The following is an 18,843-nucleotide window of genomic DNA, read 5'->3' on the forward strand; positions in this document are numbered from 1 at the left end:
GGAATCCCCACCACCATTTTGAAGTGCTTTCAACTTTGTCAAGTGGACGAGGGAAGTTTATTTGGAATCGAGGGAGCAAGTCTACTCAATGTGTACACTTCAGGCAGATCCATAGACCACAATGCACCATGATTGTGACGTCACAGCAGATCACACTTTATTTACCCTCACCCCACACAACTTTCCCCCCAGATTCACAAACAAGGCTTAAGCTACAGTAGTCCCTGACTAAAATGTATGTCTGAGCTGTTTTTACTGAAAGCAACTTGTACTGACATATCTTAAAATATGTCAGTGCCATTGTTTTGTTTAAAGATGCACACCAGTAATCTCAGTAAATTTGAAATCCGGAAATCAACGCCAATAGAGTTAATTTCAACACTTTAAAAGTGTATGGGAACCACCAACAAAGTGTTAATTCAACACTTCCAAAAGTGTTGCTTCTCGCAAAACCAACACAGTGTTACAATGTGAACACTAAGAGAGTAAAATATTAACACCAATGCAGATAACAACAGCACTGATACAGAGCAGTTTAAATTCTACACTGTTCTGGTGTTGACCTAACACTTGGATATCACAATCTTCTCAACCTTAGGAGTCAAATATTACACCATCCTGGTGTTGATAGAACACCAATTTACAAATAAGAACACTAAAGGAGTTACCAGTTTTTCTTATTAAGGTTCTGCATTATCTACTTTAAAGAACTGTAAAATAAACTTACAAATCATTTAATTTGAAAAGAATAAATTCACTTTGAAATAAACACATCACTCTATATTACTCTTTCAAAACTTTATTTCAAAACAATCCAGAAAGTTAAATTGTTACCTTAGTCTGGGATCATAGTAGAATTCTGTATTCATTGTAAAGTTAAAAATAAAGGCAAAATGCAAACAGTTGTTTTAACAAACTAGTTTAGTATTAACGAACAAGCCCCTTTACATCATAGGTTAACTTTTAAAATAAATGATGAAGGCACAATATAGGCATTTCTTTCATCAGAAATATATGAAAGTTGCTTATCAAATGGTCTGTAATACTTCAAGTCCTGTACATGTCAGTGAATGTAAGTCCTATGTCAGTGAAGTTGATTCAGTACCTTTGACTTTGCAACCGTTACAGCAGTGCTTGAGTCAACACAACATTCAGCAGATGAAAAACAGTTGCAGGATACGAGTGGATCAGTTTTGTCCAGTTGCTAACAGTAAAGTTCAGTGCATAGTTGTTTCACAGAGCAGGAAAGGCTGTGCAGATCCAACTTTATCGAAAAATCCTGGAGTGCTGGTTGCCTAGACAACACAAAACCAGACCAAATACAATTAATACTATTTGTGTTTTATAAATACAGCAAGTTTATGCTGGAAAAAGTTCAATCATCTTAGACTTTCATGACTCAAACAAGAAACTATTTTGGCTAGATTAAGACTTGAATTTACTGATTTCCAAGTAAATTAAAGATTTAATTCATCCAAAAAAGTGGCGTGCACTGTCATGGAGGGACAGGAAGCTCTCAGATTTCATTAAAAATATATTCATTTGTGTTGTGAAGATGAAAGAAAAACGTACATGTTTGGAATGACATGAGGGTGAGTAATTAATGACAGAATTTCCATTTGTGGGTGAACTAACCCTTTAAGAATAAATGAAGGCATGCACCTTAAGAAATCTCACTAAATAGTCAGTTGCCGGAACTTCTTTGTTCCCTTCTTGTGGCTTTGTGATGTTGGGGGCAGGTGATGGGCAGAGATTTCCCAATCAGTTGAGCAATTAAACAGCAAGAAAACATCTACCTGTCAAATCCTGAAAACAATTGGTTTGAAAACTCATTAAGTATTAATTTTAAAAAAAAATTGTCTGGACAAATTCAAAATGAGTGTTATGAAACATAGAATATCTAGTTATCCCAAATATCAGCAAAGCTATGATAATTTTTTATGTTTGTGCCCATGATTCTGTCATATGTTATCTGTTAAATCTTACCATCACCGGATTCTAGTCTCTACAGTTTTTAAACACCAAGCCTGGTTAGCCTTAGCCACTTGGTGCATCATAGAAATGCTCCTAGCAAACACATATAGCAAAATCAATACATTTAAACATGAAAGCATATACAAACATCAACCAAAAGTTAATCTGATAAGTACATTTTGCATAAATATTTAATCTGAAAGAATTACTAACCCATTCTAAGAAAATTGGTCCTCCAAATAAGGAAATAAAGTGACAATTTCACGTGCATTGTTGGTCCGCAGTTTGTGGAGTTGTTATTCTGTTTTTCAGTTATAGGCTAACGTTAAGCTAGGTGTGCTGGCAAACGAGAGTAAAAGATAGTTTGAGGACAAAATACATACTTTATGATATGTGCACATCACAAATATTGTCATAAAACAATATAACATTATAAAACACGTATTGTAAATGAGTTAAAACACCCATATTGTAAATTAGATAAAACACTTACTTTCGTCATTTCCCTGATAAAACCTCATCCTGGTCTGGTCTGCTCCACATCACGCGTCAACGGAAATGCCCCTCTAAGAGCGGTTTAGCCGTGCACAACACATAACGTTACATATTGTTATAAAACAATTTGATGTTATAAAATGCATATATAAATGCGATAAAACACTTAATATATGCGTTTTCCCTCCTCGTATGCCTCGCATCGCGAGTCAAAGGAAATGGCGTCTGTGAAAAAAGTTTCAGCTTGTTTTCTCGAGCCCAGCTCGTAAATTTCCCGGATGTGACTATACACTCTCTCGGTGTTATTTAGATTTAACTCATATTTTCACCCATAGATATCATATAGAGACTAGATGCCCTATTGGCCGCTGGAAACCGAGAAATCCGGCCGCCATCTTGAACCGGTCATATTCCTAGTTTCGTTGCGTGGCAGCAGATAAGATGCCAGAGCATTGTGGAGCATTCTCCTGTTCTAATCGCCGGACCATCGAAAATAGGGCTTTTCACAAGTAAGTCTTAACATTACCGTACTATTGGTTGTATTTTGTGAATAGAATATTACTAGATAATCGAGAAGGAGCAAGGATATTTGCTATTACTGTACTGAAATCGTTGTGAAATGCTGTTTACTGCATCAGCCTGTGTTCACCCGGCATGGAGAGGTGGGGTAACTGTTAAAGTAATAATTACAACAGCTTCTAGGTTATCAGATAAGTATTCAACTGCCCTGTTGTATAGGTTATTTGTGTTTGCGCACATGATATCAGGAAGCAATGTAATTCACGCATGACAGCGATGCGCAAATTGAGTTACCCCTCCAACTTCTAGTGTTATTGATAACCTATATCTTATCACATGCGATTTGGCTATTGATATTACAGAAGTCCTGTGGTAAAATTACATTATTAACTTACTCCATCTACCCTTGTAAAGTTAATCCGAATAGGGCTTTAGTCTCGAAATTTTCCCCTCCCACATCCACACACAATAAAAAAAGGTATAGGCTTAATGTTGTCCGAATTTAATTTTTAGAAATTACTGATGCAAACACGTTGAAAAGCTTTTGTCAGTGTCTGTTCGTGTTTGTTTGTTTGTGTTTCTGTTCGTGTGTATGTGCGTGTCACAAATCATAAATTGTTTCTTCAACTTATTAAAATATCTTACTTTACTGCCTCTATCTGTTTCTGCTTCTTTATTATATTTATAGTGTGTGATTTATAAAATACATTATATCCTTCATCACACATAATGTGTCTGGTCACTTTATATCTTATATCAGAATATTATATTACTCTTAAGACTACTATGGATATTAAAATACGCCGAACCATGTGTCCTCTATCATAGCTACATGAATAATCTTTGCAGCAAAAAAAAAACGCGTGAAAATCAGTTCAGTATTCAATGAGATATGATAAATTTAATGCGCTGACAGCTCATTTCACCTGCCATTCAGATTGCACTGAGCGGAGCGGATGACCGGTTTAAGATGACGACTCCAATTCTCGCCCGTGCCAATAGGCAGTAGCGGTCGATAGGGCGTCTACCTATATGATGTCTATGTTTTCACCAGCCAGAGGGTGCGTTTTACACTAGCAGTGTTAATCCCTTGAAATTCAACACCAGAAAATTAAGTATTTCAACACTGGAGATTTTACTGTGATGTTTTGTTTGCCACACTTGAGATTAGGGTCCAGTTCTCACTATTAACTATAACTTTTGCCTCAATAAACTCCCAATTACTGCTTATTAATAGTTAGTAAGGTAGTCGTTAAGTTTAGGTATTGGGTAGGATTAGGGATGTAGAATATGGTCATGTAGAATAAGGCATTAATATGTGCTTTAAAAGCACTAATAAACAGCCAGTATCCTAATAATATGCATGCTAATAAGCAAGGTAATAGTGAGAATTGGACCCCAAACTAAAGTGTTACTGTTTTAAAATTTTGTAAAAGGCCTAATCCTGGCTTAATCTAAGCCCTGTCTGTGAAACTGGGCCATAGTGTATGATATTGGAGTTGCTCTGCTCCGAGCAAGATTCGGATCGGTGTCTCCAGCATGGGAGGCGGGCATGCTAACAAGGTGTAACGAATCATTCCACTGGAGGTAAGTTGAAAAGAACCAAAGTGCAACTTTAATTCCAAAACATAATCAAACATAAAGCAAAGGCATGACGTGGCATGAAAACTCGAAACTAAAACTGGAACACGAACATAGACTAGAATACAGGACTATAGGAACTAGGACATGGAACAATTACGACGTTACTGGAACATTCAATACTCGACAAAGACACGGGGCAAAGATGAGGGCTAAATACACAAAAGACTAATGACAAGACAAGGGACAATGTGAAAAATTAAACAATGACACAACAGACAAGGGAACACATGGCAGGATCACATGAACAGGGGATCACATGACAGACAAGAACAAGGAACAAGAAACAAAACCCACAACGTGACATAAGGACGCTAAAGACCGCAGTGGTCAATCGCCATCAAGTCTCTTGAGGCCAGGGGAGTGAGGTACATGCACCGCTCTTACTAGTTTACCTAAGTAAATTTTTATTGTATACCTCTTTTCGAATGCTGCAAGGCTAATAATAATAATAATAAACAATTATAAGTATATATTATTGTTTATTATTATTAGCCTTGCAGCATTTGCTGTCCTGTGGGAAGGAGAAATTTATCATAACAGCTTTCCCACTGTGATGCCTTTTGCCTGTCAGTCTAATTTAATCCCCATTAAATGAGTGACGGTGGGCACTAAATGAATCAGCTCAGGTTCACTCTCTCTACCTCATCTCACCGTTCGCCAGCACCAGCAGACTCATTAAATCAGTCAAACCTCCAGCCTCCTTTGACCAACCTCTTCCATGACACTTATGAATTTAATGAACACTCTGCCTACATTAAATAAAGGGAGGTGTTCAGCATGGACAATGTCAGATAGGAGGATAAAATGTTCTGTCACTTTCAGATATGGACCATTTAGAAATCATAATTTGAAAATCATGAACTGAAGTACGCCAGTTATTATTATTAGTTATTATTATGTTGATCATTTTATAATTGTTAGGATTACACCTTCAAATGTAGGATTACATAGCTTCAAAGCTGTAACAGACATAGACTAAAAGATTTCATGAGGTCTTCTAAAGGATTATCAGATTGCATATCATCAACAGTCCACACCTCAATCCACTAGACACAATTCAAATGTACCAAGGTGATTAAAGTGTAAAGTTCATAATATTTTCACTGTTTACTCAAGCAGCAGATGTTCTTTGAAGTTCTGAGCTCTGTACACCAGCAAACAGCAGGGGTGCAATGGGCCAGTGTTTCTCTTAAGATGCAGCAGAGGACAAATATCTTGTTTTTATTGAATCTCTCTTTCTTTTCCTTCATGCCCCATTAAGATTGCACACAGCGAGAGATTTCCAGTCTTCAAGTCAGAGAGTTCATTGTAATCTAACAACCTTGTGCGTATAGTGAGCTCTTCAGATAGGATGTCGATTATACTCGCCGCATGAAAGTCTGGAGACATTTTTTGCTTGTTGAGGACTGTCTTGCTCACGTGTCAATTAAATGTAAAGTTATTTTTAAAAGTGTGCTTCAGAAGAGAACCCTGTACTGTAATTCTCCAGATTCTTCTTAAACCCCACTCACTTAGAACAGATAAGAGGATACGAAAAAATAAGAACTGCACAGCACAATGTGTACGTTGAACGCTTTGACCTCTGGCCTAATTTTCTTCTTTTTTTTGTAAAGAAACGTTTACACTTTTCAAGGTTACTTGAAATTCTGAAGACATGTATATGCGATTCATAAATTTTTAAGGGGTCTGAATATTTTCTGAATGCATTGTATGTATTGTTTTATAAACAGAAAATAATTTCAGGTATTGTATAAGATTTGTATAACAAATTTGTATAACAATTAAGATAACAAATAACAAATAACAAGTATAACAAATTTGTATAACAAATGACCTTCTGATGGCAGCCGATGCTGGCTCTCCCTCTTCTCATCCTTCTTAACGTAACCGCTGCTTTTGATACTGTCGACCACAAAATCCTTCTCAACCGCCTCTACGGTGATATAGGACTATCAAATTCTGCCTTGGACTGGTTCACATCCTACCTTTCTGGAAGGACAGAGTACGTCAGTTTGGGTGGAGCTAAATCTCACCCACATGCTGTCACATGTGGTGTTCCTCAAGGGTCGTTACTCGGTCCAACTCTCTTCATCTTTTATTAACTCCCCCCAACCTATGGGATCCCTAGCAAGAGTCTGCAGAAACTCCATCACATACAGAACAGTGCTGCTAGGATCCTGATGAGAGTACGTAAATATGAACACATAACCCCCATCCTTCAAGCACTTCACTGGCTCCCCATATCCGCCAGGATTCACTACAAAATCACTCTCCTAACTCACCAATGCATCCATGGCAATGCTCCACCCTACCTCAAGGAACTTCTTACCCAGCAAACATCAACCAGAAACCTCTGCTCACAAAATGGCAATCTCCTCCGTCCACCCAGAACCAAGCTCCGGAACATAGGAGATCGTGCTTTCTTCTCTGTTGCCCCTCGACTTTGGAACTCATTGCCAGACCACCTGAGGGATCCACAGTCAGCTGACCACTTTAAAAAAGGCTTAAAGACTTTTCCATTTAAAAATAGCTACAACTAATGCGGAATTGAACTGTTTTTATGTTTTCTTATTCTTGCCCCAGTTTTTAGTTTTGTAATATGTGAGCTGTAGCACTTTGAGATTTGTTCTCAAATGAAAAGTGCATTATAAATAAAATATTTTATTATTATTATTATTATTATTAAGATTTGAGGGATAGAATATTTAACAAAATCTATCTACCCGCCTTTGATTCAAAAAATTGATTTTCAGTGGCGTAGGCTAGACTGAATTCATCAAATTTCATAATCCTGAGGCCCACAGTGGCATGACTGTCAGCCACGACATCTTATTATCAGTCATGACAGCAAGCAATGAGCCTGTTAATGCAATAAGACAAATGAAGACGGCCATAGATATGACTTAGACCAGCAAATCCAATCCCATGGCTTTTCTTCATAACGTTTCACTTATAAAAATTCTGACCATGAGCATAGATGATCATCTCCTGCTACAGAAAGTACTAATGTGGCCACACTCAATAACAGAAATTTAATTTAGAAACTTATTGGGAAATTAGTATTTTAACTTTATGCAGTGGCCTTAAGTGACGACCCTGTATGTTTTTAATTGCTCTTAATTACATACTGACAATTTAAAGGTGCTGTATGAAAGAATAAACGGTGCTGCAGTCCAAATTCAAAAAAATAAAACAGAGACCGTTCTCCCGCCCCCTCCTCCTTAGGCTCGACGCTCACTAATATAATTAAAATATAATTAAATAATTGGTTGTATAATAAAAACATCTATCGCGTGTTGTTAAGTGAGTTGGCTCGCGTAATTTATGTGTTGCACTTCAGAACTTCTGTCAAGGTAACATAGCATTGATGCTTCCTGGTTTTCACGGTGCATTGTGAGACATTTTTGGGAGCAAACGTTTCAGTGCACTGGAAGACAGCCCTTAAAATGGATGAATCCTTGCAGTGCCCTGACTACTGAATATAGAGCTGATTGAGAAGCACACCAAAACACAATGAAACTAAACAGACTTGAACATAACCCTGACAATGTATTGCATTGTTCTTTAATGTATTGCAGACATCACTAAAAAACTGCACAAAAAAATATGTGAACATTCTTTACTACATTTTCAAAGCATGCAGCAAGAACCATTGTGGTGGTAGCAGTGATTTTCAGTGTTTCCTGCACTGTTGTTGTTGTTGTTGTCATTCTCAAAAACACAATGTATTCAGCTAATGTATTCATCACTCACTCAGGGGACCTGCAGAGCCTGAAGAAACTCTTTGGTGAATATTGAATGTAGAGAGAGCATAGGTTCAAACAGAGAAACTTCCCTGTGGGGTTAATAACTCTGCTCCGCAGCCTGTTGAGACCCCAGTGTTTGAGTATGAAACCAAAAGCCATCCATTACAATATACAGCTGAGGTTCTCTTTTGAAGATGTATAGAACATCTGTCCATCTGTAAAACATAATTAGACTTACAGCTGCAATGCATAATGTATAGTGCTTATATTATATTATGCTTATTACATAACATACTGCTCTACATAATATGCAACATCTCAGTAGAAATCGTGGCCCCATGGCTCTGGACCCCCTGTTGTCAGTCCCCTTTCACCCTGCTTGCGACGCCCCTGCTCTTTCCAAGAGCACATGGGAAGTGCTTTCACATCATCTCTTCTTCACAGGAGTAGGCTGCTCTCTTGTGGTAAAAATGGACATATTCAGTTTTAACAGGGAGCAAATGCCTGTTGTGTTTAGTGATAATGAAGTATATCAGCATCATATTAAATGCAAGGAATCAAAATGCCATGGAGATTTACATGACCTCTTTTGTGCAATTTTGAATTGGATACAAATAATGTTTACAAAGTAACCTTGCACAATTAAGCTACAATATATCACTCACTGGATTTCTAACATTATCAACAGGTTTTTCTTCATCACCATCTTTGGCCTATGCTATATCTTTTTCTTTGTTCTTCGGGTATTTTGACACGCCCATCCATTCCACAATTACCAATGAGGTACATGCATTTGATTTGCTTGCAGCCCGCAACACGGCTTGCAAAAGTTATATCACCATGACTTGGCAAAAGAGATGGGAGGACTTTGTAGCCTACTTTATTATCTGCATGCTTATTAGCAATAGTGTTGGTTCAGTTTGTATATCGCCGTGATTCAAATACGATCGTATTTAAAACAATAAAACTATTATCTAGCCTAAACTGTTATGTTAAACGATTTGAATTTATATAAATCTCTGAGGAGTCCGGTAGCCTACTTGTCCCACAGGGATGTTTTTGCTTGTTTTCTCTAGCAGTGAATTAAACAAATAATAGGCTTAATAGATCTATTTTTCGAAAATGTCAGTCGCGTGATAGCCTAGCCTACTTTTTTTTTATCACATTGGCCTATAGCCTATTAATTACAAAACATTTATTTAATATTTTAATGTTAGGGCCTACCTTTTTATATTTTTGGTACATTAATTTGTGTTTCATAATTGTTGTAACCTACAGTTTTGGTTTTGCTGAAAAGCGTATGTTGTCACAAAATAGTTCTGTTGTTGTTGTTGTTAATAATAGTGAAAATCGAAGACGTGTCTAGAAATTCACTTTCAAAAAATATCCACCCTGAAATATTAAATTAGGCCTAAGTCAAATGATATAGGCCTACTGATTTTCTCATGTGAGTTGATATTAATCAACAAATAGTCTTTATTTTCTTTACTTTACAGAGTTTAAGTCTCATCTTTTTTAAAGATGGCTTGCATTTACTGTGGAGTTTAGGGCGGAATACCGGTTTGAACCAATCATTAACCGCTACAAAAGCGCGTGTGTATCCCGCCCTCTCACTCTCACTCTCTCTATCTCTCTCTCTCTCTCTCTCTCTCTCTCTCTCTCTCTCTCTGCGCTGAGAGGATACTCATCATCTTCGCTGAAGCGTCTCACACAGCCAAGAAAAGCCATGGCAGCTGCGAACCGTGTCCTTGTTTACGGAGGAAAGGGAGCTCTCGGCTCGGCGTGTGTGAATTATTTTAGGACGAAAGGCTGGGTGAGTGGAAACGATTCTTTATTTTGATTCCATAGGAGCCGAGTCATTGTGAGTTGGTGCGAGTGCTCAAACTGACACCTGTGGATGCGACTGTAATAGGGATTTTGCTTTGCATTATTATACTTGCATAGGCTACTTATTTTAATAGCATGCATTGTTAACTTGTGTCATAGCTCTAACGTGTTTCTTTTATATTAAAGTGGGTTGCCAGTATTGACATAGTAGCGAATGAACAAGCGAACGCAAACGTCCTGGTGAAGCTCTGCGAGTCATTCACCGATCAAGCCGCTCAGGTGGGTGGAGCCAATGTCATGACGTCACATCTGCTTGTGTCTGTCAGCACATAGGGCTTATTAAATGGCCTGTCATGCTGCCATCTACTTTCCATTTACAATGCCAAAGTAATTTCCTGTCTTGCCATGACATCCCCAGTCTTCTGGAAAAGCAATCTTTTCTCATTATCGGCCTTATTGTGTCTGCCATTGACTTGCTGTTAATAATAGGGTCAGTTAAATGGCACACCGTTGGAGCTGTCCTCCTTATGGCACAGCATTGTGTCCCTCATTTTGTGGTCTTGTAACACTATTGCACTTTAATTCTTGAAATTGTTAACCCTGGGCCATTATAAACCTTCAACCTCATCACTCCAGATAATGGGTTCACCTCCGATGGTCTGCATTGTTTTCCTCAGACATAACATGAAACTTTCTGGGACTGTGCAAAGCATGTGAATCTTTAATTTAGTATTTATTGAGACAGATTATGCTAGATTGTCTGTTTTGTGAATCAAAACCTGAAATCAAAACTGACTATTTCAATATTTATGAAATATTGCATTATTAATTGTAATAATTGTCTGTGCACGTCATAATTTTTTTCAAATTCATGTGTCCTCGTAATCTTTAATCAAAATAACTTCCCCTCCATCTTTAACTGTTTTGACTTCTCTGCTCATCTCTTCTCTTCTCTGAGGACGTGTTTAATGTGTGTGACAACCTGTAACTGAGATCACAGCAATAACAAACCACAATGATCCAATTAATTCTTGATGGACAAAATCAACTCTTCTCATTTAAAAAAATGTGTTAGGGGGATTCTTGTCCCTTTAAAAATTACAAGTGTGTATCTCAGAGTTAAAAATGGGCCTTGTACAGTAGTGTAGTGTGAAAAAGCCAGAGGTCTTCATTAAGTTTGCACTGTTGTTTCCACTAAATTGTAAGCACTTACTATTGAACCAGAACCTAGTAGAGTATGGTCTTTGATTCAGGTGACGTCTGATGTAGCCGCAGTGCTGGGGGAACACAAGGTTGATGCCATTGTTTGTGTGGCTGGAGGATGGGCTGGAGGAAATTGCAGCTCCAAAGGTGAGCGCACCTCATTTGTCATCCCAGACAGATTTTGCATGCTTCATTTATTTATAGTACTTCTTTTTATCTCATTAAATGTATTTGTGTATTCATATTTATTTATTTATTTGTTACATTTTCTGTGGAATTCTATTAAACATGGAAGAAATGTGTTAAACATAGCTGAGAGTACTGCATTCTTATTGGTTGCTGAACATATTATCGAATTAGCTAAAAATGAATAAACGATCAGACGAAACAGACAGGGGATTTGTACAATTTTATAAATGACACACAGTCGTGTTCCAAAGAGGGTGTAGATACTGACTGTATCAAAACACAGGAAGCTAATAAAGATACTGTACATATATGAGAATTGCATGCCTGCTACATATTTGGGAGGCTCCTCTTAAATTGTTTTTTAGTAAATTTCAATCGGTTCATAATTTAATTGATTTTGCTGGAGTAGTATCATTTCTCTCTCTCTCTCTCTCTCTCTCTCTCTCTCTCTCTCTCTCTCTCTCTCTCTCTCTCTATCTATCTCTCTCTTACTCATTTTAGACTTGTACAAGAACACTGATATGATGTGGAAACAGAGTGTCTGGACCTCAACCATTTCCAGTCATCTTGCATCGCTCCATCTGAAGCCAGGAGGCCTGCTGACTCTCTCTGGAGCAAAGGCATCACTTGATGGCACTCCAGGTACAGTAGTAACATCCATCCTTATACTCTGAGATGTGTCGCCTACTGGAAAACCCATCTTGTAAATGTGTTTTCACCACAGGTTTACCTGAGCATACTTCAAAATTTTATGTTTATTGTGTAAAGGTACATTATACCCCAAAGTGGCTAAATAATATTGTTTATGTCGGAAACCACTTCAGTCTTCATGAGGTTTTCCCTTAGGTGGTTGAAGTCAGTAATAGCATTCATTTATAACACCAAGGATTTTTCACTGCCATTGGAAGTGTATATAGTATATAGTGAATTGGCTGTCACATCCATTGTACTTGATTAGTTTTACATATTGCCTCACATCCCAAATTGTTTCAGTGCCCCAGATGTGAAATGTTTGGTTCATTCCTTTAGTGACAAAACTCAATAAAGTACACAACAGAGGTCGCCTCCAGCCTATTCAAAAACTCCAACATCAGCAGACTGCTCTGATTGGCTGAGAGGCCTGGGAGGGTAAATGAGTCAGCAGGTTTTTTGGAGATGGGAACACATGTGGACTGTGTTTAGGAGTTTGAATTCCTTAACCACACAGAACTGATTTCGACAGGAAATGCCCTTCAGCAATGAACACTGCTTTGATATAATATGAAGGGAAACTCTAGTTTGATGTACCTTGTTCAAAGAAACAGAAGCAAGCTCTGGTGAACATTTCTGATGGGGCTGTCAGCTCTTACAACCGTACAAGATCAGTGTCATGTGCTAGTCACACCACAAGCTGAAACACTGGTTCTCTGATTGCCGTTTTGAAAAGTAGACAGTTGTTACGATAGATGCTAATGCCAGCTGTAGTATTGGTTATGTGGCTAACTGAGTAAGTTATGTTGCAGTTTCTGTGTTTAAATATTTTTATTTGCAATTTTGCAAAATAAAATTCTTTGTAATTACACATATTAAATGGTTTATGCAAAAACAAAACGTTCAATTACTTAAGAATGACTTGAAACCACATCCTAATAGTAACATCCAACTTAAATTAAAATGAAAAATTCAATACATATATAACATGGGAACTGAAAACAAGACATGTCTCCAACCCCAAACCCTCAGAACATGTAATGTGGAATTTTAAATTAATTTTAGGTGATCTTATCATTTATAAAATATTGTTATATTCTATAAAAGATGTTTTTAATCATTGACTTTAGATGCTATATAATACTTAAAATCTGTTCAAAAGCTGAAATAGCTGCAAAGTCCTGGTGTGCTGGGTATGACTGAGCTCAAAGCCAAAGTTCAGTCTGGATATCAGACATACCAAAGAGAATTTAAGCCAAAGCCGAGAGACAAAACATGTGATTAAACTGTGACCCGTAATGTTAATTCAGTCATGAAGGGTCATGCAGTGTGGCTGAATCTTTCACAAAACACTGAATTCTCTCTTGCTTTTTGTTCTTTTTCTTTTTTTCTATGATATTGAAAAGAAAAAGAAATATATGGAGCTTCTCCGACCCTCTTTCTTATTGGCTCTGTGGGTTTAAAGTTTTATTTATTTATTATTGGAACAGCTATCATGCATTTTGGGTTTGAGGGTGAAAAAAATTTGATTCTTGGAAAAAAGTAGTATTTAACCCCCTTATTACATCAAGTATGCTGGTTATTGAATCCAGATGCCAAGCCAACAAACATCTAGAGAGGAGGAGCTGGTAAGACAAGCTCTCTACTTTGAAAACAACTAGAGTATTTCCATTAATAATCTATAATCCATCCATCTATCCATGATGTAATACATTTTTTGTGCTAAAAAATTATTTACTGAAAAATGTCTATTGTACAAAATGTGTTGAAAACAATATTCCTCTTTTTCTTTTTCTTTTCCTCCGGAAGATAAGAAAAAAAATGGCACTAGTACAGACAATGGGGAAATAATTCATAACTGCTGTTTTAAAAAGTAAATTTTCACCCTCTCATTGACACCTTACAATTAAACTGAACTCTTTTACTGTGCCTTTAAGACTTCTTTGTAGGTGCCCTTTATCATATATCTCTTCCTTATTATTATTATTATTACTTATTATTATTAAATCACTGTGATATACTGTATGGGTAGTCATATTTTAACCTTTTGTGTTTTTGAAATGTTCAAATTAGCTGTTTTTTCCAAGATTGTGTTTGAACTCACGTTTTGATTTAAAATACATTGGGAAATCAAATGTAATTCCTCATGATGTGAACCTTTAAAATATACGGGTATTTATGCACATAGAGCTTCATTGGTGAGAAAAAAAATAGTCTGACTGTGTAGGAGGAATCAAATTCAATTTGCTTGCTTTGTATTGCAAAATCCATTTTATTCTCTGCTTGAGGCATCCAACCAAATTATTATTGACCAAACCTCAAAGCAACAGCTGTTGCCTGTGAGACATTGTTAGATAAATTGTGTAGTTGCCATGCTCTCAAGTGCTGTGTGCGCATGCATTGTGTCCCATAGTCTGCTGTATGGAGCGAGAGCTAGCACAAAGCATGTGAAGAGGGCTCTGTTCTCCATTCACCTCTTTGCATTTCTCTCTGGATGTAGGAATGGTTGGGTATGGCATGGCCAAGGCTGCAGTCCATCAGCTGTGCAAAAGTCTGGCTGGCGAGAACAGCGGTCTTCCATCTGGAGCTGGAGCTGTGGCCATTCTTCCGTAAGAGCATCTGTCAATCATCACATCTCTCTACATACACTGATCTGTCTGTTTTAGTAGAAATAGAAAATATTGAGCATTGCTTCAAGTAGTGTTTTAGGCTACTTCTAACTCAAATGTTACAGTAGCGTTCAAAAGTTTTATTTTTTTTAGGTCTCACCAAGCTGCATTTATTTGAACAAAACTACTGTAAAAACAGTGATATTGTGAAATATTATTACAATTTAAAATAACTGATTTCTATTTTAATTTTTTTTTTTTTTTTTAATTATTCCTGAGATGGCAAAGCTGAATTTTCAGCATCATTACTCTTCAGTGTCACATGATCCTTCAGAAATCATTCTAATATCCTGATTTGGTGCTCAAGAAATATTTATTATTGTTATTAATGGTGAAAACAGTTGCACTGCTTAATATTTTTGTGGAAACTATGATAATTTTTGTAGGATTCTTTGACGAATAGAAAAGAACAGCATTTATTTGAAATAGAAATCTTTATAAATATATATTTTGTAAATATTGATGAATAAAAGTATTAATTTCTTTAAAAAAAAAATCTTGCTGACCACAAACCTTTGAACGGTAGTGTATATATTGGTGCAATAAGGATCTCATTACATATGAAAAGGCATTCACAACTCCTTTCACTTCCATAACGTGACACATTTCACAGTGAAACAGTATATCCAAATTTTAAAAAAGATGTTTAAAAGCAATTTTAGATCCAGATAAAAGCATTACATTTTGAATGGTTAAAACAAAAAATTTTGAAATGATATGTACCAACAAATCATTCTCAATGACAGCAGGGATGTGCATTAAGGAAGTAAATCAGGTTATTTTTAAGGCCTGTATTTAAGTACCCATTAATCCATGTTCATAGATAATATAAATGAATGCTCTGTTTCTGTGTAAGCGTCTGCTGTTATTTGTAATCTTAGAGATCTGCGTGGTACACATTTGACTGTTGTCTGTTTGCATTAACTCTATGAGGTGTGAGTGTTTTCAAAAGGCCTGGCTAGTTTAAGCTATCGCCGCAGGCTCTGTTCCACAGTCTCATCTTCCACCAAGATAACAACATTATGACATCATCCTCCAGGGTTACCTTGGATACACCAATGAACAGAAAATTCATGCCTGACGCAGATTTTGGGAGCTGGACATCGCTGGAATACATTGCAGAGTGAGTGCACTTTTCCCTTGTCCACTGAGATCCAGATTTCATTACGTTTGCTTATACTGTGATAAATCGCAGATTAGACCTGTTTGGAAAATAAAAAAAAAGCCTCAAAAATACAATATGTCCTTGCTACAGCCTGAAGTGCAGTGATGTACTGCACTAAATCCAATACCAGGACAGTTTAAGGTTAGGGTGTAGGTGCAGGGTAGGTTTAGGGGTGAGTATACTTTTTTTTTTAATACTGTATCCTGAATTGTGGATAATTAAGCTATACCCTATATCATATGCTGAAGTACACTATTGTAGGCAATCAGCTCTATGATTGACAGGAGTAATGAAAATCTTAGAGTCAACTGTTTGCGCCAAACAGGTTTGAGAAATAAAAAGCATGCGTCCACCACATATTGGATATAATGCAGTACGACATAGCTCTACAGGCCGCAAAGGACAGTCTCCAACAACGGGATAAACTAAAAAGCATCCATTTCTCACCAGAAGAGGGCAGTAATGTTCTTCCAAGAGACACCTGATGTCTGCTTCATGTTATTCAGAGATCTGAATATTGTGAAATACTCATTATTAATCCACAATCCATTGTTGTGAATTATTTCAAGGTCTCATATCATCCACCTAGAATTATTGCTATCCCAGATTTGATTTCAACACAAAATCTCACTCCCATAAGATAGAAATGTTTTAGATCAAGTCTTAAAAACAATCCTCAAATGTTACATTTGATTTGATTCGGTAATATTAACCAAAAATGCCACAGGCAATTGTAAAAGCCTCTTAGAAGCAAACGCATACTGTTTGAATATTGAATTACAACAGAATTTAAGTGAATAATGTCAAGCATCAACCCAAGCACAGACCTTTTAGAGAAAGGCATGTATTTATATTCAGTGGAATTGATATTAACACAAATGCCTCTCTAAAGATTTCACGAAAACGAATGAGAAATTATCTTCCTGTTTTTGAGATATAGGGGCCATTCACACAGAACACATTTGTGTGGTTGATAAATGTGAGATGCAGGGCAGTGGAAATAAAAAGAAAAACATGGTCTAGAGAGTTTTGTAAAAGTTGAACTTAAAACCGCGTTTTTAGAATGCCGTTCCATATGCAAGATGCTGCAAATGATGTGACCGCAACTGTCAAACACGTCCATCTAATGCATAGAAAAACAGGAGAGAAAAAAACATAGGAAAAACATGCAGTGTAATTGGAAAAAAGTGTGAACGGCCCCTTAGCACTTTTTTCGAATATATCTGGCTCAGATGTGTAGCCAAATCTCTCCTGCCAGTCAGCACAGATTAGGATGAGGATTTGATGCAACTCCATAATCCCAGAGAGGAGCCGCAGAAAACCCGGCTGTATTAGAGAAGCACATGAGAGATGGAGGAGTATAAATGGTCTTTGTGTTAGAGGCAATTAATATGTAGCCTTACTTCAGTTGCTACAATGAGTTAAATTGTCTACAGTTTCTCCCAAATGTTTCAGAGTAGACAAGGCTTGCCATTCGGTTCTTAATTTCCTCTCTCCGTCTCCCTCCTCCCATCTCTGTTCTCATTATCTCGCTCTCTCTCTCACTCACTATCCATCCTTCACCACCATCACTTTACACCTGTCTCTCTTTCTCTCTCTGTTCCAGAACCTTCTACAGCTGGGCCACTGGATCAGGCCGGCCAGCCTCGGGCAGCCTCATACAGTTGGTGACGACTGGGGGGAAAACCGAGGCCTCTGCGGCCCAGTAAAGGGGGAATAGAGAAAAAGAGAAATACAAAGAGATAAAGAGTGGAGGAGAGAAATGTTTGCCAAAATACTGTGCAGCAGAGAAGAGAGGTCAAACGAAACGATGGAAAATGAGAGATGTGGCATTTCCGTTTATCCAGTCTCATTGGAAATGCACAGTACAGTATCTCGGAATGAACAAAGTAATAACTCGACATGTTTATGTTGAGTCAGTTACATGTGCTGTATATGAAAATATAGATAAGTGTACGTTTGTGTCTTCCTTCTTGACAACAAAAGATGTGCCGCTGTCATATGTGAAACTTACAGTCTTCTGTTCAGAGAAGTGGACTTAGTTTGTAATTGTGAGTGTATGTGATTACCGGTTCAAATGCAATCATGTACGGAAGTATCTCCTCTCCAGTGTGTTGAATTGCTGCTGAATGTGTATGGACCATACTTGCATAATAAAGACAAATAAACACAATATTTTGCCAACATGGATGTCATTATTTAAAAAGCTTTGTTTTTTATAAAAAATTTACATTAAGTATTTTTTAAAATGTATTATTTGCAGGAATAGATGGTGTAAAAAAAAAATTCTGTAATTTATTCCCATGTCAGTTTAATATGCTGTAATTTTTTTTCAGCTCTCAATTTTCTCTGCCCCTCATATTTGAAACTGGCACATCATGTTTATTGCAACAGAGAACAAGTGTTGTTTTTGTACTTTGTATTGATGACGTCAAAATTGGCACACAAGGTGCCTTTTTTTTTTTTTTTATCCGAACACAACCACGATTGAAATTTAGAAGCTGCAGTATGGGACACATTTTCAGTGAATAAATTACTCAATTTCAAAATGTGACTTTAAATTTTAGTTCATTCAAAGCTATCACATAACTTCAGAAAACGTGTATATATTTTGTTCTTTTTGGTCTGAAAATAACAGAAGTTATGCATGGAAAAACAAATACTTACCTTAAACTTTTACTTACCTTAAAACCATTAGCCTGCTAGCTTAGCTACCACTGCT

The 18,843-nt window shown here is 37.0% G+C and overlaps 1 protein-coding gene and 1 long non-coding RNA gene across 2 annotated transcripts; one reads left to right on the forward strand and one right to left on the reverse strand.

The window, feature by feature from the left end:
- Positions 1 to 783: 783 nt before the first annotated feature.
- LOC143757093 (uncharacterized) lies at positions 784 to 2,210 on the reverse strand. The gene is made up of 4 exons (XR_013210391.1): positions 2,188 to 2,210; positions 1,987 to 2,067; positions 1,663 to 1,796; positions 784 to 1,295 (listed from the first exon to the last, which is right to left on the reverse strand). It is a non-coding gene; the product is annotated as an uncharacterized LOC143757093 (long non-coding RNA).
- A 7,785-nt stretch (positions 2,211 to 9,995) lies between these two features.
- Positions 9,996 to 18,294, forward strand: qdpra (quinoid dihydropteridine reductase a). The gene is made up of 7 exons (XM_077247657.1): positions 9,996 to 10,191; positions 10,392 to 10,484; positions 11,459 to 11,555; positions 12,099 to 12,239; positions 14,788 to 14,896; positions 15,996 to 16,079; positions 17,728 to 18,294. The coding sequence occupies exons 1-7, from the start codon at positions 10,105 to 10,107 to the stop codon at positions 17,828 to 17,830; spliced, it is 714 nt and encodes a 237-aa protein (XP_077103772.1). The 5' UTR covers positions 9,996 to 10,104; the 3' UTR covers positions 17,831 to 18,294.
- The last annotated feature ends 549 nt before the right edge of the window (positions 18,295 to 18,843 follow it).

This window comes from Siphateles boraxobius, unplaced genomic scaffold (assembly GCF_051911475.1).
Source record: "Siphateles boraxobius isolate OS27281-9 unplaced genomic scaffold, OSU_SipBor_1 3, whole genome shotgun sequence".
NCBI lineage: Eukaryota > Metazoa > Chordata > Actinopteri > Cypriniformes > Leuciscidae > Siphateles > Siphateles boraxobius.